Source organism: Leptosomus discolor, chromosome 7, assembly GCF_034619465.1.
Source record: "Leptosomus discolor isolate bLepDis1 chromosome 7, bLepDis1.hap2, whole genome shotgun sequence".
Classification (NCBI taxonomy): Eukaryota; Metazoa; Chordata; class Aves; order Leptosomiformes; family Leptosomidae; genus Leptosomus; species Leptosomus discolor.
This window is the reverse complement of record NC_141397.1, coordinates 63,638,223-63,662,413: the sequence shown is the minus strand read 5'-3', so window position 1 is coordinate 63,662,413 and position 24,191 is coordinate 63,638,223. Positions and strand designations below refer to the sequence as shown.

Here is a 24,191-nt window from a genome sequence, read left to right as displayed (position 1 = left end):
AGGGTTCTAACACCGTTGTGTTTTCTGTAGAATTTAGCTGAACAAGAAATTCATCTACAGACCCAAGTGAAGGAATTTGAAGCTAATGTAATTGCTGCTGCTCCAGACAAAAACAAACAGAAGGAATTGGAAAAAATCATCAATACTTACAAAAAAGGTAAATTTTGTGGAGAGGGGGTTATAGATAAAAACTGTAGTCGTGTCCTTGTACTAACACAGGAAGGAACCGTTACGGCTTTGTGCTTTCAGATGGCCAGTGTGGTGCCATATCTTGGTTTGGAATGTCTTTCCTTCTGAGGGGGGATAAAAGGTGCTGCTAGAGCTTAGGGCGTGAGCCCCCTTCTTTTTGCAATTGCTCAAGTTCGTGATGCAGCGACAGCAAACGTTCATTTTAGTTTGGTTTTTGTTTCATTTGGTTCGATTTGAATGGCTGTATCACGTACAGATCCATAGGGAAACTTAATCAGGTGTGAGGGTTGTTGCTGTGGAGGTGGTGATACTGAAGTCAAGGAGAGGCTGTTGCTGCGCTCTGACTGGGAGATCCCAGGGCTCTGCAAAACAAACCCCCCGCGTTCTGTCGTGGGCACGCTGTACCCCCCATCTTTTGGTGAAAGAGAACTCGAGTAACAGTTGCTGTGAAGAAACTGGTAGCTCAGCAAGGCAAACCTTGACTGCTGCTCTGTATTTCTCGCTCAGGGAATACTACGAGCCCAGTAGAACATCATTCCCTTCCTCCGCAGCTCCGCTTTCACAGCGTTTTAGGGAAGAGCATACGTGCCGCTCTGGGTTCCCTCTGTGCCTCTTGGGAACAGCGTGGCAGCTCGAGAGTGTGAACGCTTTGCTCCCTCCGTCACACCGCGGCTTGGTGTTACAAATATCTCCTCCAGCATTTCTGCCGACACGGAGAGACGCACGCTGGTGCTCTCCCCCGGAGAAGACCACCGCCTTCCACCTCTCGAGTCTCTGCTTTACCCCTTCTGGCCCCAAAAGGAAAACATAAATCTGTAGCAACCTTAGCGTGGGCTTTGGTCGGTTTGTTTTGCCCTTGGAATACTACGGTGCTAGGCTGTTCAGGTTTGGAAAGCTGTTTAACTGACTAAGATGGTTGTGTTGAGTTTCAGGCATCAGCTAAACCTGCCTCGAAGGTGACTCGGTTTTGTTCCTTGACAGATTATGACTGCGCCGCTGAGAAAGCCGGTAAAATCGAAAGCGAAGTGAAACGGTTACACAACCTCATCGTCGAGATCAATAACCGTAAACTGAAAGCCCAACAAGACAAACTCGACAAGATCAACAAGGAGATAGACGAGTGCTCTTCAGCCATCACCAAAGCCCACGTGGCAGCCAAGAGCGCGGACAGGTACAGTCGAGCTCCCCGAGCTGGGCCCGTCGTTGCGCCGTGCTACGCCTCGGGGGGGGGGGGCTGCAGCCGGGGGGACCTGCCCGGCCCGAGGAGATGGGATTCACCTCTTTATGGCTGGAGCAAAACCGGAGGCAGAAGGTCGTAACCTTTATCCCTAAACTGCTTTACCTCAGACTGAGTCTGGTTCTTAATTAGGACCCGTAATCCTGTCAGTGTGCTTGACAGGCGAAGGATCCAGCTGGAAAGCTTAGCAGAACCTGAGCGAGCAGAGTCCTGGCAGCCTCCGTTGGCGTCGGTGCCTGCAGGACCTCTGCTTGTTTCAAGCAGCCTCCATAGCCAAAAATCCCTTGATCTTAAAACTCTTCACTCTCAGTTGCACGTCGAGTACTAAACGTTGCTTGGGTTTGGTTTCTAACAAGGAGTTTAAAAGTCACGTCTGATTTTTCTGCTAAAGTTTGCTTGTCGCTGAAAGGCAGTGTTTCAGGATAAAGATACAAACCAGCACTTAATTGCCACGCAGTGGAGCCGTTCGAACCTGAAGGGGCTAATTTTATTATGAGGCCAATCAGGAAATGTGATCTATTTTTGACGTTCGCTTAACAGTACAGAATGAATACTCAGCCCCAGTGTCAAAACTGCCTCTGAAAGAACAAATCAAGCCGTTTAATGAGGCCTGTCTGCTCTATGTTTGAGGAAGACAACTTTGTTTTACTTGGATATCTCAGGAATGTGAGAGTTGGTGCATAAATGAGCACCTCCTATTCGGCCGTCGATAGCTACGGAACAGCCGTCACCGTAAGCCCGTGTTTCTGGATGGTCTGATGTCGTGTTTGCATGAACACCTCTGTGCCCTTTCAGAAACCTGAAAAAAAATGAAGAGTCTGTTCTTCGCACGGAGAAGGAAATTGAAGAGAATAAGAAAGAAATTAAAGACTTAATGGAAGAGCTGACTACGCTGGAAGACGAAGCTACGAAGGTGGTAAACGAATGCAAGCAAGCTGAGGTCAGTGGCGCGTTAGCTGGGTTTGTTTCTGTGCAGAGGATGCAGGCTGTGAAATGAATTTCAGGCAATAGTCGTGCCAGAGCTGTTCTAACGGCTGGTGTCCGCTAACCTTCCGCCTTAGGCGTTCCAGGCAGGCCTGGCAAGGGGTTGCATTCGCTGACAGTACCTTCATTTCTATCTGGTTTTAGTTTTTTTACAAAAAAAAAAAGCCTCAGACTTGACAATGCTGGTCTAAAGTATCTTTTTCTCTCAGTTACTCGACTACTCATCCTCCAAAAATTCACCCGGGGATAAAATGGCAAAGAATATTCTTTGCTGTCTCCCGCGATGCATGGTGTGAATCCATACAAAATTCATAATTTTGTTTAATTGTTAGAGTTGACCTTTAAATACAGATGCTGGGGAGGGGAAAGTTAGGCTGATCCGGTCCTAGTAAAGCAGCCTGGTCTCCAGGTAAAATCAGGATGATGGTTATATCCCAGTATATCCTTCTTATGCCAGTTCTGTTGTGAAGCTGCAGTGACGTTCCAGGATGGTCAGGGAACGGTGTGGGGTTTTTTTATATTGACCTGGAAATCTATCTTGACCCAATTTTCTGAAGCTAAGAGAAAACTTAAACCAAGTTTCCCCAAAGAAGTTTAAAACTTGCTTAAAACCAGCTTTTTTTCCGGTTATGTGGGACTTCAGTCCCCCATCTAGATTTATGTACGAGGGAGAGTGAAAACAACCAGGACAGCTCAAGCTCTTCCAAATAAAGCTGTTTCTTTGAGGCTGTCTTTCTCAAAAACTGCCTTTTTGCTAAAAACAGCTGAATGTGGGACTCGTTCAATCCAGATCTGGATCGAAAATATAAACAGCCGCATATTTCCAGTCACTGCCGAATTCGGGGACCTGGTGAATCTAAATAATACAAGAATTTGTCCTTGTTTACAGAGGGGTGCAGGGAAACAAATCTGTAAGGTGAGGAAGTGGTAACGGTTTTGTAGGCAACGGGTGAGCTGACTCGTTTTGCCCTTTCTGTGCAGGAGACGTTGCCAGCCCTTCAGGAGGAGCGCTCCGGTTTGCTCCAGGAGATTGCAGCTATTAAAGATGATGAACACGCACTTCAAAAGGAAGCTCTTAATATTAAGCTGAAAATTGAGCAAATTAATAGTCACATTTCTGCACACCAGGCAAAGATCAAATACTGGCAAAAAGAGGTAGGGAAATTGTTTAGTTCCTAAAACTTACCTGAAGACCTCAGAAGATTTAATATGTTAACATGTAGTTAGAAAACAGGTAATTTGGGGGAAAAAAATCATATTCAGCTCATGGTTCGCTGGTGTTTATGCTATACAAAACAGCTCTGAAAAATAGGAGCTTTCAGTCTTTTAGTTCCTGGTTTACATACAAGGTTATGGATGAGTTTACGTGTATAGGAACCTGAATGTATATGAATAATAGGATAAAATGGTATCTGTTGTCTTTTTCGCATCTTATTTTTAAAGGGGGTGATGTGAGGAACCCCTGAATGTTTTGAGGTTGGAAGCTTCAGTATGTACCAACACAGAAAATGTATTATTTTAGAAACATGTTCATGTGATAACTGATGTCATCCTTAAAGATTTCTAGTAACCGGTTTTGAGTTGCAGATATCAAGATTATCACTGCACCCCATAGAGGATCAACCCCCTGAAAAGCTGCCGGTATTCAGCGAAGAGGAGCTTGAGGCTATCAAGGATCCCGATGCTCTCACGAATCAAATCGCTCTGCTGGAAGCCCAGTGCCACGAGAGGAAGCCCAACCTCAGCGCTATTGCAGACTATAAGCAGAAGGTGAGCTGGGCGGCCGTCGGGGAGCGGCGTCGCTGCCCGCGCTGGCCTCCCGCCAGCGTTCCCCTCCTTCCTGCTGAGGGACGGGCGTCACCGTCCAGCGGCGCGTTTTCCCTTTCCCTCGGGAGACCGCTCGGACAGACCCCGCGCGTGGAAGCACCGCGGTGTTTGGGGGAGGGAACGGCGCGGCTCTGGGCCCGCCAGGAGCAGGCGGTCCTGCTCTGCGGTGCCCTGCTGCCGGGGGCTGAACCAGAACCGTGGAGGTTCCCTTTCTCCTCTCTCGGCGGCTGCCAGCGCCCGGAGCTGCGTCTGGAGCTGCCGTACGCCTTTGATGTGATACCACCCAGGGCGGGTGAAGCCCCCTTCCCCCCGTGAAAGCTGGCTTATTACCGCCAGCTAGTCTAGACAGATCCACAGCACCGCGAGGGGCTTTTTCTCCTCAGTAATACCTGCCGATTCGAGAGATGACACATTGGGGTTTATTTTAACACAGGTTTTCCCTCAGCAGGGTGGAGATGGGAGAAAAAAAAAAAAGAGAGAGTTTGGTTTTGTTCTGTTGTTTCAAGGCTGTTAGCCATCCTGGGAAAGACAGATTTCCAAATGGTAGGAACAATGGTTTAAAATCTAAATTAAAGAGACAGTTTCTTTAACTGTACTTTTGTGGGTGGGTTTGTTTGGGTTTTTTTTTTTTCCCTGCAGGAAGAGCTGTACTTGAAACGTGTGGCTGAACTGGATGACATTACCAACGAGAGAGACAACTTCCGGCAAGCTTCTGAAGATCTGAGGAAACAAAGGCTAAACGAGTTTATGGCAGGATTTAACGTCATAACAAATAAACTGAAGGAAAACTACCAGATGCTTACTTTGGGAGGGGATGCTGAATTAGAACTTGTGGACAGTCTGGATCCTTTCTCCGAGGGAATCATGTTTAGGTTTGTCAAAACACTTCATATTGGTGCTGTAATTCTTAATTGTTGTGTCCCTTTTTTCAGCCTGCTCTTTAAGCCCATTTTAAGGGGCAGCAGCTAACCAAGCCTGTCCTCCCTCTTGGCAAGTATTGGCAAGACACCGCCAGAAACCACCGCCTTTTAGCGCTGAGCTCCATTTCTCCTGGAGAAATGAGTAACTAACAGCAGTTAAAGAGCTTCGTAGTTGAATTTCTCTGTAAATTCTTAATTCCCAAATCATTTCGTTCTGCCTCGGGAATCGTGTCGGTCCTGTTGGTAACTGGAGGTTGTTCTGTCAGACACGATCCTGAGAGTAAATCCATTCCTTGGGAGGAGAACAACGCTTTTGGAAGAGAATTCAGTAGCGGTTCCTCAGCGGGTAGTTCCTCCAGCGACTACCCGAGCGTTACCGCACCCAGCAAGTTCCTCCTGGGGGAGCAGAAATAATCCAATTCGCCGCCTCTCGGCTGTGGAGGACAAAGAGCATCGAGCAGCTCAGCCAGGGTCTTGGTGTCTGTGTCCTCCAAGAACTGCTCTTCACCACAATATTTATTTTCACCGTGAGCAGAAGGAAGTTACAAACTCTTTCGTTCCTTTCAGCGTCCGGCCTCCGAAGAAAAGCTGGAAGAAGATCTTTAACTTGTCAGGAGGAGAGAAGACGCTCAGTTCGCTGGCTCTAGTGTTTGCTCTTCATCATTACAAGCCAACGCCGCTCTACTTCATGGATGAGATTGACGCAGCACTTGACTTCAAAAACGTATCTATCGTGGCGTTCTACATCTACGTAAGTGTTGAAGGGGAACCGCCCCAGGGTCATCTTCCTAAGATATTTTCTTCTCAAAGTGGTAACACAATTACAGAATGGTTGGGGTTGGAAAGGACCTTAAAGGTCATCTAGTTCCAACTGTTATGGCCAGACCTAAAACTTGAATGATGGAGTATCATCAAATCAGAAAGTGGTAACGATGGACTTGAGCAGATTTCCAGAAGTGCTTAGAATGGCACTTTCTGCCTATTTTTTTTTTTTCTAAGCTGCCCAGTTTGATGCTGAAATGAAGCAACTAAGAGAGGATTTACCAGTTATTCCCCTCCAAACCCTGTTTCAACAGCTGTCTAAAGAGGGCTGGAGTTTGCCCAAGGTGCCACCTTTCCCCCTACCCCTGCTGCTTCCTCTCTAAAAGAGAGACCCTTTCCCCAAAAGGACCGGCTGAGAACGTGGTACCTCACTTACCCCTTAGGAACGTGTTCGTGCCTCCAAGCTCATGATTTCGTTCTCGGGAGCAGCCGAGGCGCCTTGGTTTTACGCTTCCATTTCATGACCAGGCGCCGTTTCCCGTGGGCTGCTTTGATCTGCGTCTTCCCTGGTGGCGGGTTTTTTTCTTCCATGCCTTTAATTCTGTTGTCACCACCGTTCAGTCACACAACCACTCACCTGGCTGCAGTTCTGGCTGCCAGTTTAAACTCAGCCTCATCCAAAGTGTAACCATCGGTTTTGGGAACACCCTCGAAGTGCCAAAGATGGTGATTAGCTACTTCAAACGAGGGGAGCCCTTGACGACACCTGCCTGTGACGGTAGTTTTAAACTTTGCTTCCACGAAGCACAGGCTGGACTTCTCCCCCCCCGCCCCCCATCCTCTCAGCTGGCCTTCAGCCCTCCCTGGATTTCTCCGTGGCGGCAGCAGCTCCACCTTGGCGGTGCCAGGCCCTGCCCTCTCCCCCCCTCCCCGAGAAGTTCTGCTTTCTTGGGAACTAACCCAAATCGCTTCTGTTTCAGGAGCAAACGAAGAACGCCCAGTTTATCATCATCTCCCTGCGAAACAACATGTTTGAGATCGCAGACAGACTGATTGGGATTTATAAGACTCACAACACCACGAAAAGCGTGGCCACAAACCCCAAAGTTATCGCAGCCAAAGCCCCGCCTGAACTCAACGCTTGTACGGGTGGTATAGCTTAAAAATAGAGTGGAACAAACTCCCCTTCTTGCTGCTCTTCACTTGTATTTTTTTTTTTTTAAATAACTTTGTGTTTATTTGAGCTTGTTAATAATAAATTCCATTTTTTAGAAATTATACAGTCTGTATAGATCTTAATTATATGATCTGAGTTTAAAAATGAAAAGCTATTTCTCAAATTATGTACCTCGCTGCATTTTAATATTCCACGCGTAGACTTTACGTCAACGCTTGGGTTCCGCATTTGGTTTTAAATGCCTGGTTTTTACTACCTGTAAAGAACTGAAATCGTATGTTTTGCTCCCAAAGTCAGGCCCGTATCTGCCCCACTTGCCCTAGGACTGATCCATCACCTCACAGTGCCTCTTGGGGGCGTTCTTCCTGGGGGGAAAAAAACCCAAACCGACCCCAGCCCCCCCTGAGCAGCTCGCCCTGGCAGATGGCAGAAAAGCCGAGCAGGCCCAGCCCTGCCTGCGGCTCGTTCCGCTCCGCGCTCTTGGGCCTCGTTTCGACTTCCAGCTCCTGCTGTTTCCACACCCAGCAACGTGACGAACCCGAGGCGGTTCCTGCTGCCGCCGTCCCCAGGTGCTGAGCGACAGGATTGACCCAAGCCTCGCCCTGTCCTAAAAGGCAGCTCCTCAACCGGGCGCTGATCTGGAGAAGCGAAGGGCGCTCGTGCCCCAGTGACGTAAAGATGGTTTAACGCTAAAACCATTATTAAACAGGGACCAGTGAGAACGCCCGTAGCTGGATGAAGCGATGGGTACGTGTGCGACCCAACCTGCCGTCGGGAAGAGCAGAGGGGAACGCGGCGGCAAGGCAGCGCGGTAACTTCGGGGCTGCCACCGAGACGGGGCCTCAGCTTTCTGCAGCAGTGGCAGAGGAGCTGCGGGGCAGGATGATCCCTGGGGAAGGCGACCAGGGGAGCGAGGCGTTGTTTTCACCTGCAAGAGACACTCCTGAGCCAGCAACGGTCTGGTCAGGCCGTCAGAGGCCACTGTGGTATATCGGCACCCTGTGCTGTCCGCAGCGGGCTGCTCAGACACCTGGAAACTGAAGTCTCTGCCCCATCGGGTCTCAACAAACTCATTTTTCAACCAGATTTCCCCTCTAAAAGAAAAAAAAAAAATCAACCTAAAAAAATCCACGCAGTAACATTTACAAGGTTTCAACAGGTGAGCAAAACCCCACCCTGGGTCTGACAGGTTACAAACCCCTCTCGCACCTCAGCTGAAACGCGGCAAAAAGATTTTTCGCAAAGCAGCGTCCGTCTCTGTGCCGTGAGCCTCAGCGCGCAGCCCCCGTACAACCCCAGAGCGCGGGGTAAGAGGAAGGCGAGAAGCTGCCGCGGCACTTCCCAGGCAACGCCTGCGCCGCGCTCCAGCAGCTGCCTCCTCGCCCACCAGCACTCGCCACCTGACAGAAAAAAATCGGAAAACCAGGCCCGTCGTGGGCAACGGGAAAGCCCCCAAAATCCTCCTCGACCCACCTCGTGACGTGGAATTTGAGAGAATCTTCCCGCTGCAAAAAAAAAAAATGCAGAAGAAAACGAAGGAGCGAGAGCGAGCCCTGCGGCAGCCACGCTCCTGGTCCGCTCAGGCTCAGTGCTGCGCAGTGCGGAGATCAAGGTGTGCGTCAGCCAGTCCTACTGTAAGAATATATTTTATTTGTATGCAAATTTATTAAAATACATAGCGCATTAGAAGTACAAGTACTGAGTGCTTCAAACCGTGGTAAAGGCATTTTATAAGCTGCTGTAGTCTTGAAAAATAAAATTGCATTATAAACTCTATAAAAAGTCTTTAAAAGTCAGGAAGGCAAGGCAAAAAAGTCTCGCATGGCAGCAGGCAGACACTTAGCACTGGGGTTTTGAGACTTGCAAGCCCAGTGCCAGCCTTCCAGCAGAGCTTCAGATAAAAAAATTGTCTATTTTATCGGGAAATTCCTATGACAGCATTTATCCAGTCCCAGGATACACCCTTTCAAACCCAGACCGGGGTATTCACAGGATTTGCCTTTAACTCGCGAAGGTAACAGAAATCGCAGGTGTAAGTTCGAGGAACTGCCCCACCAGGCAGGCGCAGGCGCGCTCTGACGTGCTGCTGCCTCCCACCTCAGCCGAACCTGAACCATCAACCCCCCCTCCCAGCTGCTGAGGAGGGAGCTGCTCGGCTGGGGTCCCCCTTTTGGCCGTACAGCAACGTCAGGGCATCAATGTTGGTCTTGGGATGTTTCCTCTAGGCTTAAGGAAGGCGTCAGCATCGCATCTGAGGAGGTGACCCTGCGCTCAGCTCTCGCTGAAGTCTGGCAGCAACTGGTATTTTGCAGGACCCCAGTAGCACCTACCTGCTGGTAGCAGCGGGCGTGTTTTGGGTTTGCACAAGGACCAAGGAGCTCAAGGCTCCGCCACTAGTTAAACAACCTCGGCTACTTAAAAATATACAACAGCCAAGGAATGCTGCCACGCTGGAACACGCTGTTATTTTCATCAAGTCAAAGCCCGTTAGACATGGCCAATACTCACTTTTGGTTTTCTAGTGGATTGTGAGCTCACCCGTGTCCTGCTGGTGTAACCGCCTCGCTTCGCAGCCCTCCCAGCGCTCAGCCTGTTCGTAACCAAAGGCCAAAAAGAGCTTCTGGGGGGGAGCTGGCTCCCGAGCCGTTCAGACCGGCGCATCTCATCGGGAGCGAGCAGCAGCGTTAGGCATCATCCGGTGGCGGGCTGAAAGGCTCTCGGGTTTCCTCGGAGATCTCGGTGATTCAGGCCGCAAAGTTGAACGCAGATTTAAGTCACCGCCAAGTTCTTTTAAGAAGAGCTCTTGACACTCTCTGAAATCCTTATACCACCGACTCCAGCGGGGCTCTCCTGCTTAGGACGGCGTCTCCCTCTTTCCACCAGAGATTAAATGACTCAGCAAAAAGCCAGGGCTTAATTTAGGAAGCAGCGAGAGCTCCCTGCCAGGCTGAACGAGCACCTGCCGTGGGCGCAGCCGCCGCCGAAACCTGCGTGTGGTATTTCACCGAAAGCCCGGCAGGTGCTGCTCTGCGACGCCGCGAGAACCATTTGAATGACACAACATTACTACACCCAGGTTAGAAACAGGAAAAACGTTGAGTCACATCATCCACTAGGATGGAATAAACCGGGAACAAACCCAAACCCTGGGCTACGACTGTACCCTTTAAGGACAACAGGTCTATCAGCTCAAACACATCCAAAGAGACACCAGTAAAACCCAGAACAGGTTTATAGACACCAGAGCCAGTGATCAACCCATCCAGGCCCAGCCAATTTGCAGCCTGAGGTGGTTTTTAACCTTTAACCTTGTAGTGTTCCTATTAAAAAAAAAAATTAAAAATTTAAAATTTCGTTACCAAAAAAAGACAGACAGCGGATGTTGAAGGAGTTCTCACAAATAGGCTCCAGGTCAGGGTCGCTTCGGCAGACGTCGTTCCTGAGCAGCTTTCGGCTTAAACCCCTGCCGACCCACCGTGCTGTGTGAGCAGAAGAGGAAGCCTTTTGGGTTGCAAATCTCAGTTAACCGAGAGTCAGCTCAGGGGAAGCCTAGACGGTACAGAACCAGGAGGGATGTGGAACTAGGAAGGACAAGCGTAGAGCTTTCATAACGCAGCTTTTGAGTGGAAATTGAAAAAAATCCTAGGGATTCCTACGCTAATGTTTCATCAAAGAGAAAAAACTCTCCCCAAAAACCCCATCAGTACGTTAAACGTGTGGCACAGCACATCCCCTACGTCCTGCAAGCGGGTGTGGAAATCTCGATGAAGCAGCAGCAGGAATTCTGATACACAAGCGGGAGCAGCTTCGACGACGACCGATGCCACCGGTTTGTGAAACGACAGCGCAGTAACCGCCGTTATCACAAAAAGCAGCAGGACCACGTAAGGACCGGCAGCCTGGAGGAGCTCTTTAGGTTCTCTTCCTTCCTTTCCACCGCCTTTGCTGTGTAACTTCCTTGCCGGGATCAGTTTTATCTTTGGAACGAGGATCTTGCGGATCTGGCCGACTTCAGCCTTAGCCCACACGTTTTTCAACAGGTGCTCAACCCTCGGGTGAATCTCCACAGGTTTCACATCCGGCAGTTGCTTCTGTTTCAAAGCTTTGATACGTCGATTCATCTCATCCACCTTCTCGAGAAAAATAAGCGGGGACTCCTCTTTTTGAACAGACGTATTCAGGGACATTAACTCAAGCTGTTCTTCCCTTATTTTTTTCAGCTTCTCAATGAGAGGCTCATACTCTTCCGAAATGCGTCTGTTCAGTTCATCCAGCGCAGTCAGCAGAGCTTGTTTCTTGTCCTCCAGGGTATCACTGAGTTTCTTGAAGTACTGCACTACCGCTTTTTTATCGACCTGAACGATGCTTTCGCACCGGGACTTCTCTTCTTTCAGCTTTTCAAGCAGCAGACACACGTCAGCCCAGTGTTTATCAGTGAGCTGCTCCAGCAGTTTCCCAGAAGCCTCCTTCTCTCTTAGGTAGGCGCTCTGGAGGTCATCGATGGGGTGCCCGTGGTGCTTCCCTCTCGTGAGGCAGTGGCCACACACCAGTTTTCTGTCCAGAAGACAGTACACGTTCAGCGGTTGCCTGTAGTGCTCGCTGCAGGTCGCCGCCTCAGCCTGATCCTCCTGCTGGTATTTCTCAATAATGGCTTTCACCGCAAAGTTGACGGGCAACGACTCGGTCCCGCCGGCGGGAATCTCAACCACGCTCCTGCAGTTGGGGCACTTCAGAGGGACTCGCAGGGGTCTCCAAACGGGGAAGCTGCTCGACAGGTGGATGACGCCTTCCAGACAGCTCCTGCAGAAGGTGTGGGAGCAGGGCAGCACGCGCGGGTCGTCGAACAGGCTGTAGCAAACGGAGCACGTCAGCTCCTCCTCGAAGCGCCGCATGTCCTGCGAAAGAAATGCAAAAGGGGAAAACCCCCATGTTTAATCTCTTCTTCCAATCAACTCATTTAAAATTGTCTTATGAACCTGACGTGTCATGAGCAGTGACCCAACCTATGCTGGCAGCTTATTGCTAAGGGGGGAAAAAAGAAAAAAAAAGGCGAAAAAAGGAACGAAAGTGAGCAACGGTTCAAAGATGTCAGGAAATCAGGACCTAAGGGACTAGATAGTGCTCACCCACACCCAACTCCTGCCTCAAAAAGCAAGGAAAAGCACCAAGCTGCTGCTAGATAGCTTTTACAGCAGGACACAGTAGGAGAAAGCCAGAAAAGCTAGAACTAAAGTTTCTAAACAACCTAAGAATTATGAAAATTTTCTCCCACTATGAGGAAACATCTTCAACATCAGAATAGAACAACAAGAACAGAAACTTTTTTTCCTCCCCCAACATTGTTCAAACGTTATTTTTGCGATATAAACAGTCACCAGAGCACTAACCAGTCACCTTAACTGAAAGCTGGCCCTAGGTTCTGGCACAGACGAGAGCCAAACTAACTCCACGGCCTGTAAAGACGATCCCGCTAACGGTAACCAGGCTCGTGGTGTTACTCCCGGGTCACTCGAAGCCCAAAACTAACAAACTTTCAGTTTCCATCCTTTGTAACGTCGCCTTGTTTTTCTTTGCCAGCTGACTGAAATCACACCGCAAAGCCACAAATAACGATAACTCCCAACGCCACTTTCATAGTAAATCAGAATTCTGTGGCTCATTCTGCTAAAAAAAAGGGGGAAATCAGCCTGAACTTAATTTCCTCATCTTTGTGGCGCGTTCTCCCCTCCCCTTCGTCGGTTCTAGTCAACTCTGTAGGCTTTGCTACGCTGCAAAAAGAAACGGCGCAAGCCTTTGCCCTCCCAGACTCCCAGTGCAGGGGCTGACTCTGCCTCCGCACACAGCAGCGTGCAGCTGGGCTGAGGCAGCTCCGCGAAGAGCTGCTGAGCCTTCGCCCGGCTCAGGAAAAGACCTGCCCACGAGACGGGTTCGAGGAGGCTGGTTTATCCAGCTGGGCCCTCTTGAGCTTTGCCACGCAGCCACCGAGCCACCAGCCTTTCCCGCCGACCCCGAGATTAACCGCGTCTGATTGATTTTAAGTGGATCTACAGAAAAGGAATCAAATTGGCAACTCTGCTCTGGAAATACAACTTTAAATTGCATTTGGAAGCATGAAATGAAGAATTAAATTCGCCGCTCGTTAATAAGCCACTTGCAATAAATCGATTAAGCAGCGCTGTTCCTGCAAAAGGCACCATGGGAGGCAGAAGCTAAACACTCAGCCCCTGGTTCTTCGAGAGTTAAAGCAGCTCTGAGCAGGGAAACCTCCTCCCAGCTGTCCAGAAATAAGCCTGGCTTATCTCACTGCCTTGAGCCGGGCTGCACACCCGAAAGGGAAAGTGTTCTGCTCCCAAAGTCCGATCGGACTCTTCTGCCCTGTAAAACCAGGCTGAATCGTAACAATAATAATAATAATAATAATTAAAAAAAAAAAAAATCTAATGGCCATCGTCACCCAAAACATCCAGTTCAATTCAGGGAAGTATCTGTACGTCGTTGGGTAAGTCAACTTTACACTGGAAGGACATTTTGATTAACTGAGCTTTAAAAACAAAACAAAACAAAACCAAAAAAACCCTATCCAACACACTTCAGGTCGTTTTTCCAGCTAATTCATACAAAATGGGGGTTCACTTATTTGAACTCCAATTTTTAAAGAGATCTTGACAACAGCTGGAAGAAAATCTACTAAAAAGAGAGATGTAATTCTTAAGAACTACCCTCCAAAAGAAGGACGAGAAGGTCTGTTTGCATTTAGAACTAACCCTTCTCCTGCTTAAAGGGAATTAATATCAAGTGCTGCAGACATTTAGCAAAAGACATTCACACCCCTTGGACACTGAATTACTTCTGCTCTCACTGCAGACCCTGAGGTAATTCTCTTTTCGCTGGGGAGCCACCGACCTTTGTTTTCCAGCTTTTCCAATCAGGCACCGTGGCAACACTGGGATCTTTAGGACTACATGTTAATAACTTCACATTTTTAAATGTGGAACTAAAGAAATGTGTCAATAATGAAGGGAAGCTGAACTACAAGCCTAGTCCACTGTCTAGATAAATTATTTAAGAACTACTTCCCATAAGAAATAGATTTAAAGGTATATATATATATATATATATATATATATATATATATATATATAAAAGTTATTATGAATCTTGGGAATGTCACTTCCACCTAAACAAAAGAAAAAAAAAAATCAGGTAAGTTTTTGCTCATGGTCAGAAAAGAAAGAATCCTTAGTGGGTGCTCTCATTCATTGTTTTCTCTTGTATACACGGACTGAATATAGTTTAAAAAATGTTTGAAATCACTATTTTTTCCTAAATCTAGGGCTGTAGTTCTCTTCAAAGGAGCTGTTACAGGAAGGAAGTTTTCTTTGTAATAAAGAACACGCCTAGGTTATTTGAGCTATGTAAAGGGCAAGACACATTAATCTTAAATTAAAAAAAAAAAAAAAGTTTTAACTGCAAAGTAGTTGCTTGTTTCCATAAAGACAAAGGAGCAACTTTACAAAACTTTCCTCAGCTCCGTCCTGAATCGCCTCGGCAGCAGCAACCCCCAGCGCAGGCAGCGCCTCCCCCAGCAAAGCGAGGCCTCGGCCCTGCGCCAGCCAGCCCGGAGGCCCTTTCATAACCCCCGCAGCCGCTCGCCAGAGGGACCGAAATTCCCATTTCCACAGAAACACACCGCTCTGTTTCCCAGGCAACTCCGAAATTTAAAAAGCTCCAGCGGTTGCAGTTCTGGAAAGCCAGGCCGGCAGCGCGAGGGCAGGTTTCGCTTTCAGCTCGAGGGTGCGTGGGGCAGGAGGAATGGCACTTGATTTTTGTCTTTTAGTTGTTATTCATCAATTTCCAAGCAGTATTTGGGACAGAAGGAAACTGTCTCCACGTGAACAACAGCGGAGATAAATCCGGAGGTGGCTTGCAGAACCAGGCAGACCAGCAAAACCAGAGAGAGAAGACCCAGCATCACAAAGAGAAAAAAAAAAAAGTTTTCCAGATAAAACCCCCACCCCAATATAGCGTGAAGTCGGTAAACGCTTTCCTGCCCAGAGCAGAGACTTTGCCTTCAATGTCCCAACAACTGTGGTAGCAAATCGGGGTGTGTGTGTGTGTGTGTGTGTGTGTGTGTGTGTGTACATCAGTATCTCACCGCGTTCCTCACCCAGCCACCAGGTCTCATCCAGCCAATGATGCAAGGTGTTGTTCAGAAACAATTGTAGCTGGAATCCAGCGTACCTGGGTGTTTCAGCGGAGAACAAACTCGCTGCTTTACGGCAAAAGCCAGCTGTAACAAGCCCACACGCCCCACTCTGCTCCGGAGGATCAAAAAAGGTGAATCGGGCACTGGGTAACAGCAGTGACGGCCTCTGCCGGGTTCCGAGGGGCACTTCAGGCAGAGCCTCGCCAGACATCAGTGCTGCCAGGCTCCCTGCTCCTCCTTCACGCCACTGCCAGGGAAGAAAACAACACCTGCTCCCTCCTGAAGGTCACTCAACACTTGACTTGACTCTCAACACTGCACTTAAAATTAATTCCACACCAGAAATGTTGTCTCCCCATCCATCCCAACAGAGGTCTGTGAAGTCCTCCTGTAGCACTAGCACAGACGCTGAAGTTTATTTGTGGAAAAAAAGAAAAAAAAGAGATTAAATAACATTATAGGCAGCGTTTTCCATTTGTAAGTCACTTTTGTGGTAAAGGGTGACAGAATGTAAAAAGAAAAAATTACCCAGGAGAGCGAGGTGCAGCTCTGCTATTTGTCAGTGCAGCCAAAGGGAGGGAGCCTGCTCCCCCCCAGCTGCCAGGTTTGCTGGCTGGAGCAACAGGACAGGCCCCAGGAATCAGACCTCAAACCTTCCTATCCCAGCTGGAGCAACAGGCCAGGCCCCAGGAATCAGACCTCAAACCTTCCTATCCCAGCCCGTTTCAGCTGCATGGCTTTACCCCACGCCACGCTCAAGTCACGGCGGTTCTCAATCTGGGCTGTCCCTCATCCCTCAATCCACCGCAGCCACTCCACCGCCACCCCAGATTTCCACAGCAGGTTTTTATGACCTGGAAGGAGAGGGACACAGCTGAGAAGCCCGTCTAGTTTCCCCACCAAGCTGAGCTGACGGTTCGCTTCTGTGTACCCCTCCTTCTCTGCTACTGCGACAAGCTTACACAAGTCACGGCGTAGCCAAAACCCCAAACACACAACTCCAGCCTCTCCATCCTCGTATTCCGTGGCCGAGCCTTGCTCTCCATCCCTTATCTCTTGAGCTCTGGTCTGGAGCATTCGTTTGTCATTCGCCTCTTCGCACCAGGCGTTTTACCATCCACCGCCACCTTCGCTTTGGGGTCTGTGGAGCTCCCGCCGCACGCCCTCACCAGCTCCCCCGGACCACTGGGCAACCAGTAACGATGGGAACCGCAAAGAGGCTCGACACTGACACCAGCCACTCGCCGAGGGGACGACAGAAACGCGACGAAAGGCAGGGCTCAGGCAGGGGACACCCGAGCGCGGCCCGGGACCAGAGGCGTCTCTCGGGCGCCTCAGGGGGCGGCGGCAGCGGGTCCCCCCGCCAGCCAGGGCAGGCTGCCGGCAAGCCCAGCGCTGCCCAGCCGCCAAGGCTGACGGACAGACGGCGGGACAAGCGGTCCCGCCGGTCCCCGCTCCGCTCGCGGGGCGGTTTCACCTCAGGACGCCCTGCCAGCTCCCACACGGGCTTCCCGCCCACCTCGGAACCTACCTGAGCGCTCCGTCCCGCCGCCACCACGGCTGCACTCCGCTCCCCACGGCCGGGAGCCGCCACCCTGCCCTGAGAACGGAGGAGCGGGCGGGAAAGCTCCGCACGGCCAGAGCCGCCGCCGCCGCCGCCGCCTTCGAACCGCCGCGCCCGCTCCCTCGCTGGCCGGGCCCGCTCCCCACCGCGCCGCGCATGCGCGGGGGCCCCAACGGCCGCGCCGTTCGAAAGTAAACGGGCGGCGGGGCGGGGCGGGGCGGGGCGGGGCGGCGCGTTCAAAGCGATCGTTAACGGCCTCCCCGGAGGGAAGGAGCCGCGACGGCCGCAGCTCCGCGGAAAGGCCGCGCTTCCCCTGCCCGGCCCTCAGCCTCGCCGCCGCCGCCGCCGCGGAGGAGCGGGAACGCGGGGTCGCGCGTGGCCCGGGCGAACGTTGAAGGGAGGGGGAAGAGCCGCGGGGCGGGAGGGGAGGCGCCCGGTGCCGCCCTCAGCGGTGACACCGCGCTCGCCTCGCTGGGCTCGGCCTCCTGCCCGCCCGCCCGGGGCGGTTCGAAGGCAGAAATTCGTCAAGGGGCACGAAAAGGTCGGGCACCTGCTGAGGGGAGCCGGGAGGGGGCTGCTGCCCCACCGCCCGCCACCGAAACGGCGATAAACCCGCTGCGAGCGGCAACGGTCAGCGCCAGCGTAAGCGCGGGCACCAGCTCCTGAGGGCAGTTCAGGCGCTTCAAGTGAAACAAAACTGCTACGGCCTCGAAATGAGGCGATTATAGTGAAGAAGGGAGTTTGGTATAATGGAGAATATAGAGCAAACGCCCAGATTGGGGTAGAGGACTGTGGTTACCGACAGCGTCCTGCTGCCGCCTGCGTAAAAACATCTCCCGCTGTGACCAGGGAGAAGTACCCAGCGCTGGGCAGACTCTTCTTGTTGACGAAGGGTCGCCCTCACGACAAACTGGCCTACACCGTTGCAGAGAAGCCGGCACTTCTTTATGGCAGCGCTGGGAAGCACCGGGGATGGCTCCACCTGACGTGCTTCAAAATTACATTAAAAATTCAACATTTTATATTATTTTTCTGCAAAGTCATGGTCTTTAACATATTTTAACATAAGCATGCATGTTATGCCCACTATTAATTTTGACATTTACAATGATTAGTCCACCCTATTAACTAACTTCATTAATATTCCTATACTAATACAATCATTGGTTATCTTACTGATCAAGATCCCTGATATACAAATTAGGATGGGGAGGAGGTGAGGGTCTTCACCTTAACATTCCTTCGTTTCTCTGGTTTCATCCCATAAGATAAGAAGACACGCCAAGAATGTGCACTTCCACTCCCTGTCCCTGTCTCCCTGCCTCCCTGTTCTGTGTTCTGGACAATTTCACAATCCGCAGCAGCTTTAGCTTTGACCTTCTTCGTAAAGCATCTGCTGTCTCTGAGCATAACTGAGGTTTTGGATATTTCTTACTATAATGTAAACTGATCAAATCAGGAAATTAATACAAAATGTTATTCATTAAAGCAATTAAGTTGTTCATTAAAAGCAATTAGTTATCAATGAAAAGTAATTATCTATTCAAAATCCAAACTTGATTATAACATTCTCATACTCCAGATTGGTCTATACCTATTTACAGTTCAAACTCAAACTGCAGAGTTAGTCTCAGGTGTTACATTTACAGTGAATTTGAAAGAGAACAGAGGCTCATTTAAAGTTGGAATGTAAATTGTCATACATCATCATGCAACCGTTTCTTAAACCTGTCTTAAAACTGGTATTTAGAGGACCTTATATCTGGCATTATGTTTTGAATGATAATAAAACTCACGCTCTAACAAATTAACCATCCCAGTTTAGCTGCCAGGCACAGAATTAACAACACTTCATCAGGCTGTAAGTGGTGTTTGTGTGAAGCTCTTACAATACCAGCCTCACATGCCTATCTTTTGATGGCAGTTACACCACTTCAGCTTTGAATATTTAACAATTTTAATTGAAATTTTTTGTATGCTGTCAAGTTGAAGTTTGTCACCCACAACAAGTTGAAACAGTGCAGTAGCAAAGGCAGGGGAAAAAAAAGCTAAGTCCAAATACTCGCTTAATTCTAGAATTCGAGAGAATTTAATTCTGATAGAGTTCTTTAAGTAACCAGTTTCAGTTAATAAAAAGTAAACCAGCAGGGACTTCCCCCTGTGGCTTTATTTCCATGCTGGGGCAATTCTGCGTATCGGTGATGTTACAGGACAGACCCCATTTCATAGATTTGTTTTGCAAACACACAGTCCAGTCACGGTGTATTTCTTTCTCAAGCTGTGTTGCTCCGTTACACATTCCACGGGACTCCTCCGTATGTCCCACAGCAGAAGTTTTGCCACAGCATGCCTTTGGTTTAGTCACATGCCCAAACTATTCCCAGGACTAGAGCAAAGAGGACAGTACAGGACTGCAGGTGCAGGACGTATTTTTTTTTGTTATGCTTGGAAGGAGATAAAATATGAGCGTTCCAGAGCGAGCGCTAGTTACTGTTTTCCTGCTTTGCCACGTAAATAATCAGTACATCTTACATTGCTACAGAGCCTGGGGTAAACTGGGGGAATTCCCCCCCTTACTTTCTACCACCTTACAGTTCCAGCCTTTCAAGCCAGAAGACTGTCTTCGTTGAAGTCACCAGGTTTTAAAAGCTGCTTGTTCTACCAAAGCCATTCTTTAAATTACGAGTGGACAGATCCCTGCGCTCATCCTGCCTGCGGATGGTACCAGAGATCTACACACCCTTGTTTCTGCAGATCGTTTTGTCTGTGAATCACCTTCCCTCAGCCCCTGCCCAGCCAGCAGCTGGGCCAGCCTGCCTCGGTCACAAAGGTGGCCTCGTCCATCTCCCTTGGGCTCGAGCAGCCACACAGGCTCATCAAAGAACGAGCTGAAAACTAACCCAGAAAATAACTTGTTTTTCAGAGAACGGATCCGTTGGCTGGAGGTTCACGCCACATCGTGGGTCACGACACCAGATGTTACAATAAATGTTACTAAACCGCCCACTGTGGGTACGTCAGGCTGATGAGAGCACACTTCATTCAAGTCCCACGAACACAACATCTGCACTCACTGACAGATAAATAGTAATCCGCCTTCTATTACAGAGATGTCATCTCAAACATTTTATTTCCTATTTGAACAACAAAAAAGTCATACTAAGCCAGACACACAAACCCTCACATCCCGTTTATTCTGCCCAACGTGTAGAAGAGGCTGCAACCACATGGATATGCCATCGTTAGCATCACATTAACTGCATCCCAGTGGAAAATCTTCGCAAAGGAAGTTCTGGGAATAAGTTCTCTTCTAGCAGAATTCTGCAACTGGCTTAAATCGCAACGGACAAGACAACGAGTCAGCACCGCTGGCAGCCTGCCGTGTACCTATGCCAGAGCCACTCTGAAAACGTGAGCTGAAGAGACAGCCCCCCTCTAACTGCATTTGTGGTCATAAATTGCAGCACCACCTTCTAGCAGGTTAAGTCAGGTGAAGTACAAACAACATCCGAGTCAGCACTGGGCTCCGCAGATGCGTAGCTAGTGCTAAACCGGTGCCCCACCAGTCTAACAACATCAAACAGACACAGCAACGTAGATAAGATTTGTGCCCCGGTACAACCCGGGTAAGCTGGAACACACCTCAAAGGTTCACCCCATAAAAAAGAAAATAATCTGCATTTCTTTAGTTATACAATTCTACAAAGCTATCAATGCGGCAAAACACGCAGAAACTCGCAGCGGCTGAAGGATGAAAATGCCACGATAAACGCGTAAGCAGGTCAAGGTTTGTAACTGGAAATGTTATTAGAACAAGTGATACAGTTAGGAAAAACCACAATGTTTTAGGTGAGGAAAGCCTTCTTCAGGTCCACCGTACAACCAACCTGCAAACCAAGACTTTGGCTCCACCACAGAAGTCTAACTGCTGGCTGATGCGTTATAAATACCTCGTCAGAGGTAGCAGAAAAATGAGTATGAGCTGCGTAGTGTGAGCGAAGGGGTCCGAATCTGTGACAGCTCGCAAACAGCTTAAGAGGTAAATTGACCATATAGATAAGGAAAAAAAACCTGAAAGCTTGTAAGAAGGGAAGTAACAGTAGGACAGGGCAGGATTTCACTGTCCCGATATTGCTCAGGCAAGTTTTACCCATGACAGCCACGTGCAGAACTTCACTTAAGAACAGACTCTGAGGCTGACAAAGCACTCGGATGTTTGTCTTAATTCCAATGCTGAACCAGTCGCTATAGTTACTGGTTCCTCTTCTCACTGTGGTATATTCAAGATAACCAGATTTTTCAGGCTACCCGGCTGTAGCTGTCCATGGTATCGGGCTACTCCCCTCCCGCCCCTACCCCAAGCTCATCAAGGTCTGAAGCTGTTCCATGTTTCTTTTAAAGAAGCTCCTCCAGCTCATCAATACTCTCATTTTTTTGTGGTGGATGGGAACGGATCGATACTTTACCGGAGGATCGATTACCCGAAGTACACTGCAACAACAGAGAACGCCTCCTCGGAAACCACCATGCCCGAGAGCCCAAATGGCACAGGCACTCAGCCTGGGAGTAGTTTTGTTTCTGGGCTAGGCGCCCTACAGAATACAGAATTTAAGAAAATTGTTGTGGTCCTTCCCCCTCACAAAACAAAAGCTACAGAAGCAGAGGACCAAATAAGGGAGCTTTTGACAATACTGTACAATATAACTAACTGATGTTCAGAGTAACGGTACATGGTGGTTTATTCCCAGGTTATTCTTATGGACTTAAAAGAATTAAGAATTCAAGATGAAGTTAAGATTTAATCTGAAAAAACTGCCATTCTAGGAATGACACACTTGCTTCCTACCAAGATCTGGTGTCGCTGATGCGAAGTCTGACCACTGACCATCTGCCTTTCCATCAAATTACAAAACTTCCATAACACATTTACCAATATTTAGTTTCCCACCTTTGTCATTTTCTAGCAACAGTAACTTTCAGTGTTGTTTTCTAGAAATTTAAAAGCCTATCAGCTGGCTTAAAGAAAACTGTTTTCCTCAGCTTTGGAGCACACCAAGCCAGCAGAAAAAAAAAAATACAGGACCCCCATTTCAAGGGATTTACAAGCAAAAATGGGAATTCCTTTCTGGAAATGAGGTTTCCAGTCACTTTCCTGTAGTGTATTGAAGCAACATCAAGTTTTTCAATGAATTTTGTGTGCCTCCTCAGTTTTACTCTGGCAGTAGCCAAAACTTACTATAGGAAGAGTATGTAAACTTTACACGTTTTCTGCTACTAGGTTTTCTTTCATAAAGTCTATTTGATCCAGATGCAGGACCTCTGTAATTGCTTCCAGCCTTGTGACCAACGTTCCTGCCAGTAATTTGGTGACACGCAGAGCTGAGGAAACATTTATAGTTAAAAGTGGCAAAGAGTCTGCGAGTATTAGCGTGAAGACATTGTTAATTATAAAACAGCAAAAGTCATGTGGTAATTTATGCAACATACCGCACGACAGGAGTTGTTATGAAATACATACGCATTTCTCCACTTTCAAGCAAGAAACAAGCCAGCCCCCTTCCTTCCCAGCACATCCACTGTTTTCCTCAGGCTTCTGAAATTGTGTCAGAGCAGAGCCCTGGTTATGCAGAAATCATCAGGTTCTCATACCTCAGCCAGCATTTCACTTTACTTGAAACCCTTTTAAGTTGCTTGGTATTTTAACAGACTTTCCAGAATTTACTATTTTTTAAACAGACTAGCCTGTTCCCCTACCAAAACAGCAGAAGTAGACAACTTACTGGGAATGCTTGTGATCCAGCAGCAGATCCCCTTCTGTGAAGAAAGATGAAAGGTCTGTCCTGTCCAAGGCTCCATGCACCCATGGCCTCACACAATCACGGGCTATTCCACTTCCAGGAGTCGGAGAGAAAGAAACAGGGTCACCTTCTCTCGCTTTCAATCCAGCATACTGTTCTGCCCTCTGGAGAACTACTCCTCCTAGCTAGATCAGCCAGGCTAACTCCAAGATCCTAAAGTTCTAACGAGGTCCAACAATGCTGCTCCTCAGAATACAAAATCCTACCTGGAACAGCTTATACTACGGGTTCAATTTTTGTCCTTTTAATACTTTAAAGGTTTTTTTTCCTAGATATCTTCTACCCTAAGTTCAGCTGAAAAGCTAGTTTTCTACTTCAAAATCCTGAGAGAGGAGATTAATATCTGCCTCACCTCCGCATCTTTGGTTATTTTTTATTAGAACTGAAGAACAGTGACCAAAGAGTTACCATCTGCATGGTTACAGACCACCCCAACACCACAGAGCAGTGTCTGCTAGCGAACAGCTTGACAAGGACACTCGATGTCACCACTTTAATGATAGAAGGGAAACCTCCAAATCGCTTCTGTTGATGACCTAATTCCACCGCTCGATAGTCAGAGGCTAAAATTTATTCATCTCCACACGCAGGCAGAAGATTGGTCCAGGACTTCCACTGCAGCAATGCGAGGCTGTACCCATCAGTAACTGCCGCCTTACTTTCTGAAGCCTGAATAAGCTGATCAGTATTCCTAAAGTCAGTCTTTAAAAGTTATTTCCCGTTTGTATCCCGAGCCCCCCCAACAACTCCTTTCCCCAGCGATGCAACTAACGACATCACCTCAAACGGCAACTTTTGGGCAAACAGCCCTTGGACAAACTCACTCCAGTTCCGCTCCCGAGGAACTCCGAGTACTGCCACCCTGTGGGTGCTGAAATGCTTAAGCTTTCCGTATTTTGGTAAACTAACAGAATAGTGACAGGATCTGCTGCGAAGCAGGTGAAAAGAATTTCCCACTTAAAAAAACCACACCAAAACCCAAACCCACCACCGACAGTGCACTCAAGCACAGGCTGCAGCCAGAGCAGCACCGGCTCGAGGTAATTCTCCGTAAACACATCGCATCAGGGCAAGCGCCAAAAAGAGGCGTTTGCTGACAGCAGATGCACACCTTGCCACAGCGTTTCGTTGCTGGTTTTTGTTTTGTTTCGTTTCTCCTCTCACCCCTAACAAGAAAGAATTCTGACAATAAAGCAATTTTCTACAGTACATATTTCACACAGATGTTGTGGTGTGAAGTTAGTCATCGGTGTAAGTTTACTTACAGCATTGTCATGTCCTTAAAAACACCAGTTTAAGCATTTCACCTCTAAGGTTTCCCTGCATTTCACATGAAAACAGCCCTAATTTATTTAGTGAATACAGACTATGTAACTCGGCAAATTAGTTCTTAATATTTACACCAAAATCGTTATTTACCCCAAACGTACACGTACCACACCACGCTCATCTGGCAGGTAAAAAACC

General features: G+C 48.6%; 2 protein-coding genes across 2 annotated transcripts in view; one reads left to right on the top strand and one right to left on the bottom strand.

The window, feature by feature from the left end:
• SMC4 (structural maintenance of chromosomes 4) overlaps positions 1 to 7,218 on the top strand; it is a 34,514-nt gene extending 27,296 nt beyond the window's left edge. Inside the window, exons 16-23 of the mRNA XM_009959792.2 lie at positions 31 to 157; positions 1,171 to 1,360; positions 2,222 to 2,366; positions 3,392 to 3,565; positions 3,998 to 4,180; positions 4,877 to 5,109; positions 5,725 to 5,908; positions 6,900 to 7,218. Coding sequence (XP_009958094.2) covers positions 31 to 157; positions 1,171 to 1,360; positions 2,222 to 2,366; positions 3,392 to 3,565; positions 3,998 to 4,180; positions 4,877 to 5,109; positions 5,725 to 5,908; positions 6,900 to 7,082 — 1,419 coding nt within the window. The 3' untranslated portion in view covers positions 7,083 to 7,218. The remainder of the gene's footprint in view (positions 1 to 30; positions 158 to 1,170; positions 1,361 to 2,221; positions 2,367 to 3,391; positions 3,566 to 3,997; positions 4,181 to 4,876; positions 5,110 to 5,724; positions 5,909 to 6,899) is intronic.
• Positions 7,219 to 8,726: 1,508 nt separating this feature from the next.
• TRIM59 (tripartite motif containing 59) lies at positions 8,727 to 14,953 on the bottom strand. Its single transcript, XM_086468637.1, has 2 exons — positions 14,787 to 14,953; positions 8,727 to 11,991 (listed from the first exon to the last, which is right to left on the bottom strand). The coding sequence occupies exon 2, from the start codon at positions 11,986 to 11,988 to the stop codon at positions 10,765 to 10,767; it is 1,224 nt and encodes a 407-aa protein (XP_086324763.1). The 5' UTR covers positions 11,989 to 11,991; positions 14,787 to 14,953; the 3' UTR covers positions 8,727 to 10,764.
• Positions 14,954 to 24,191: the final 9,238 nt, after the last annotated feature.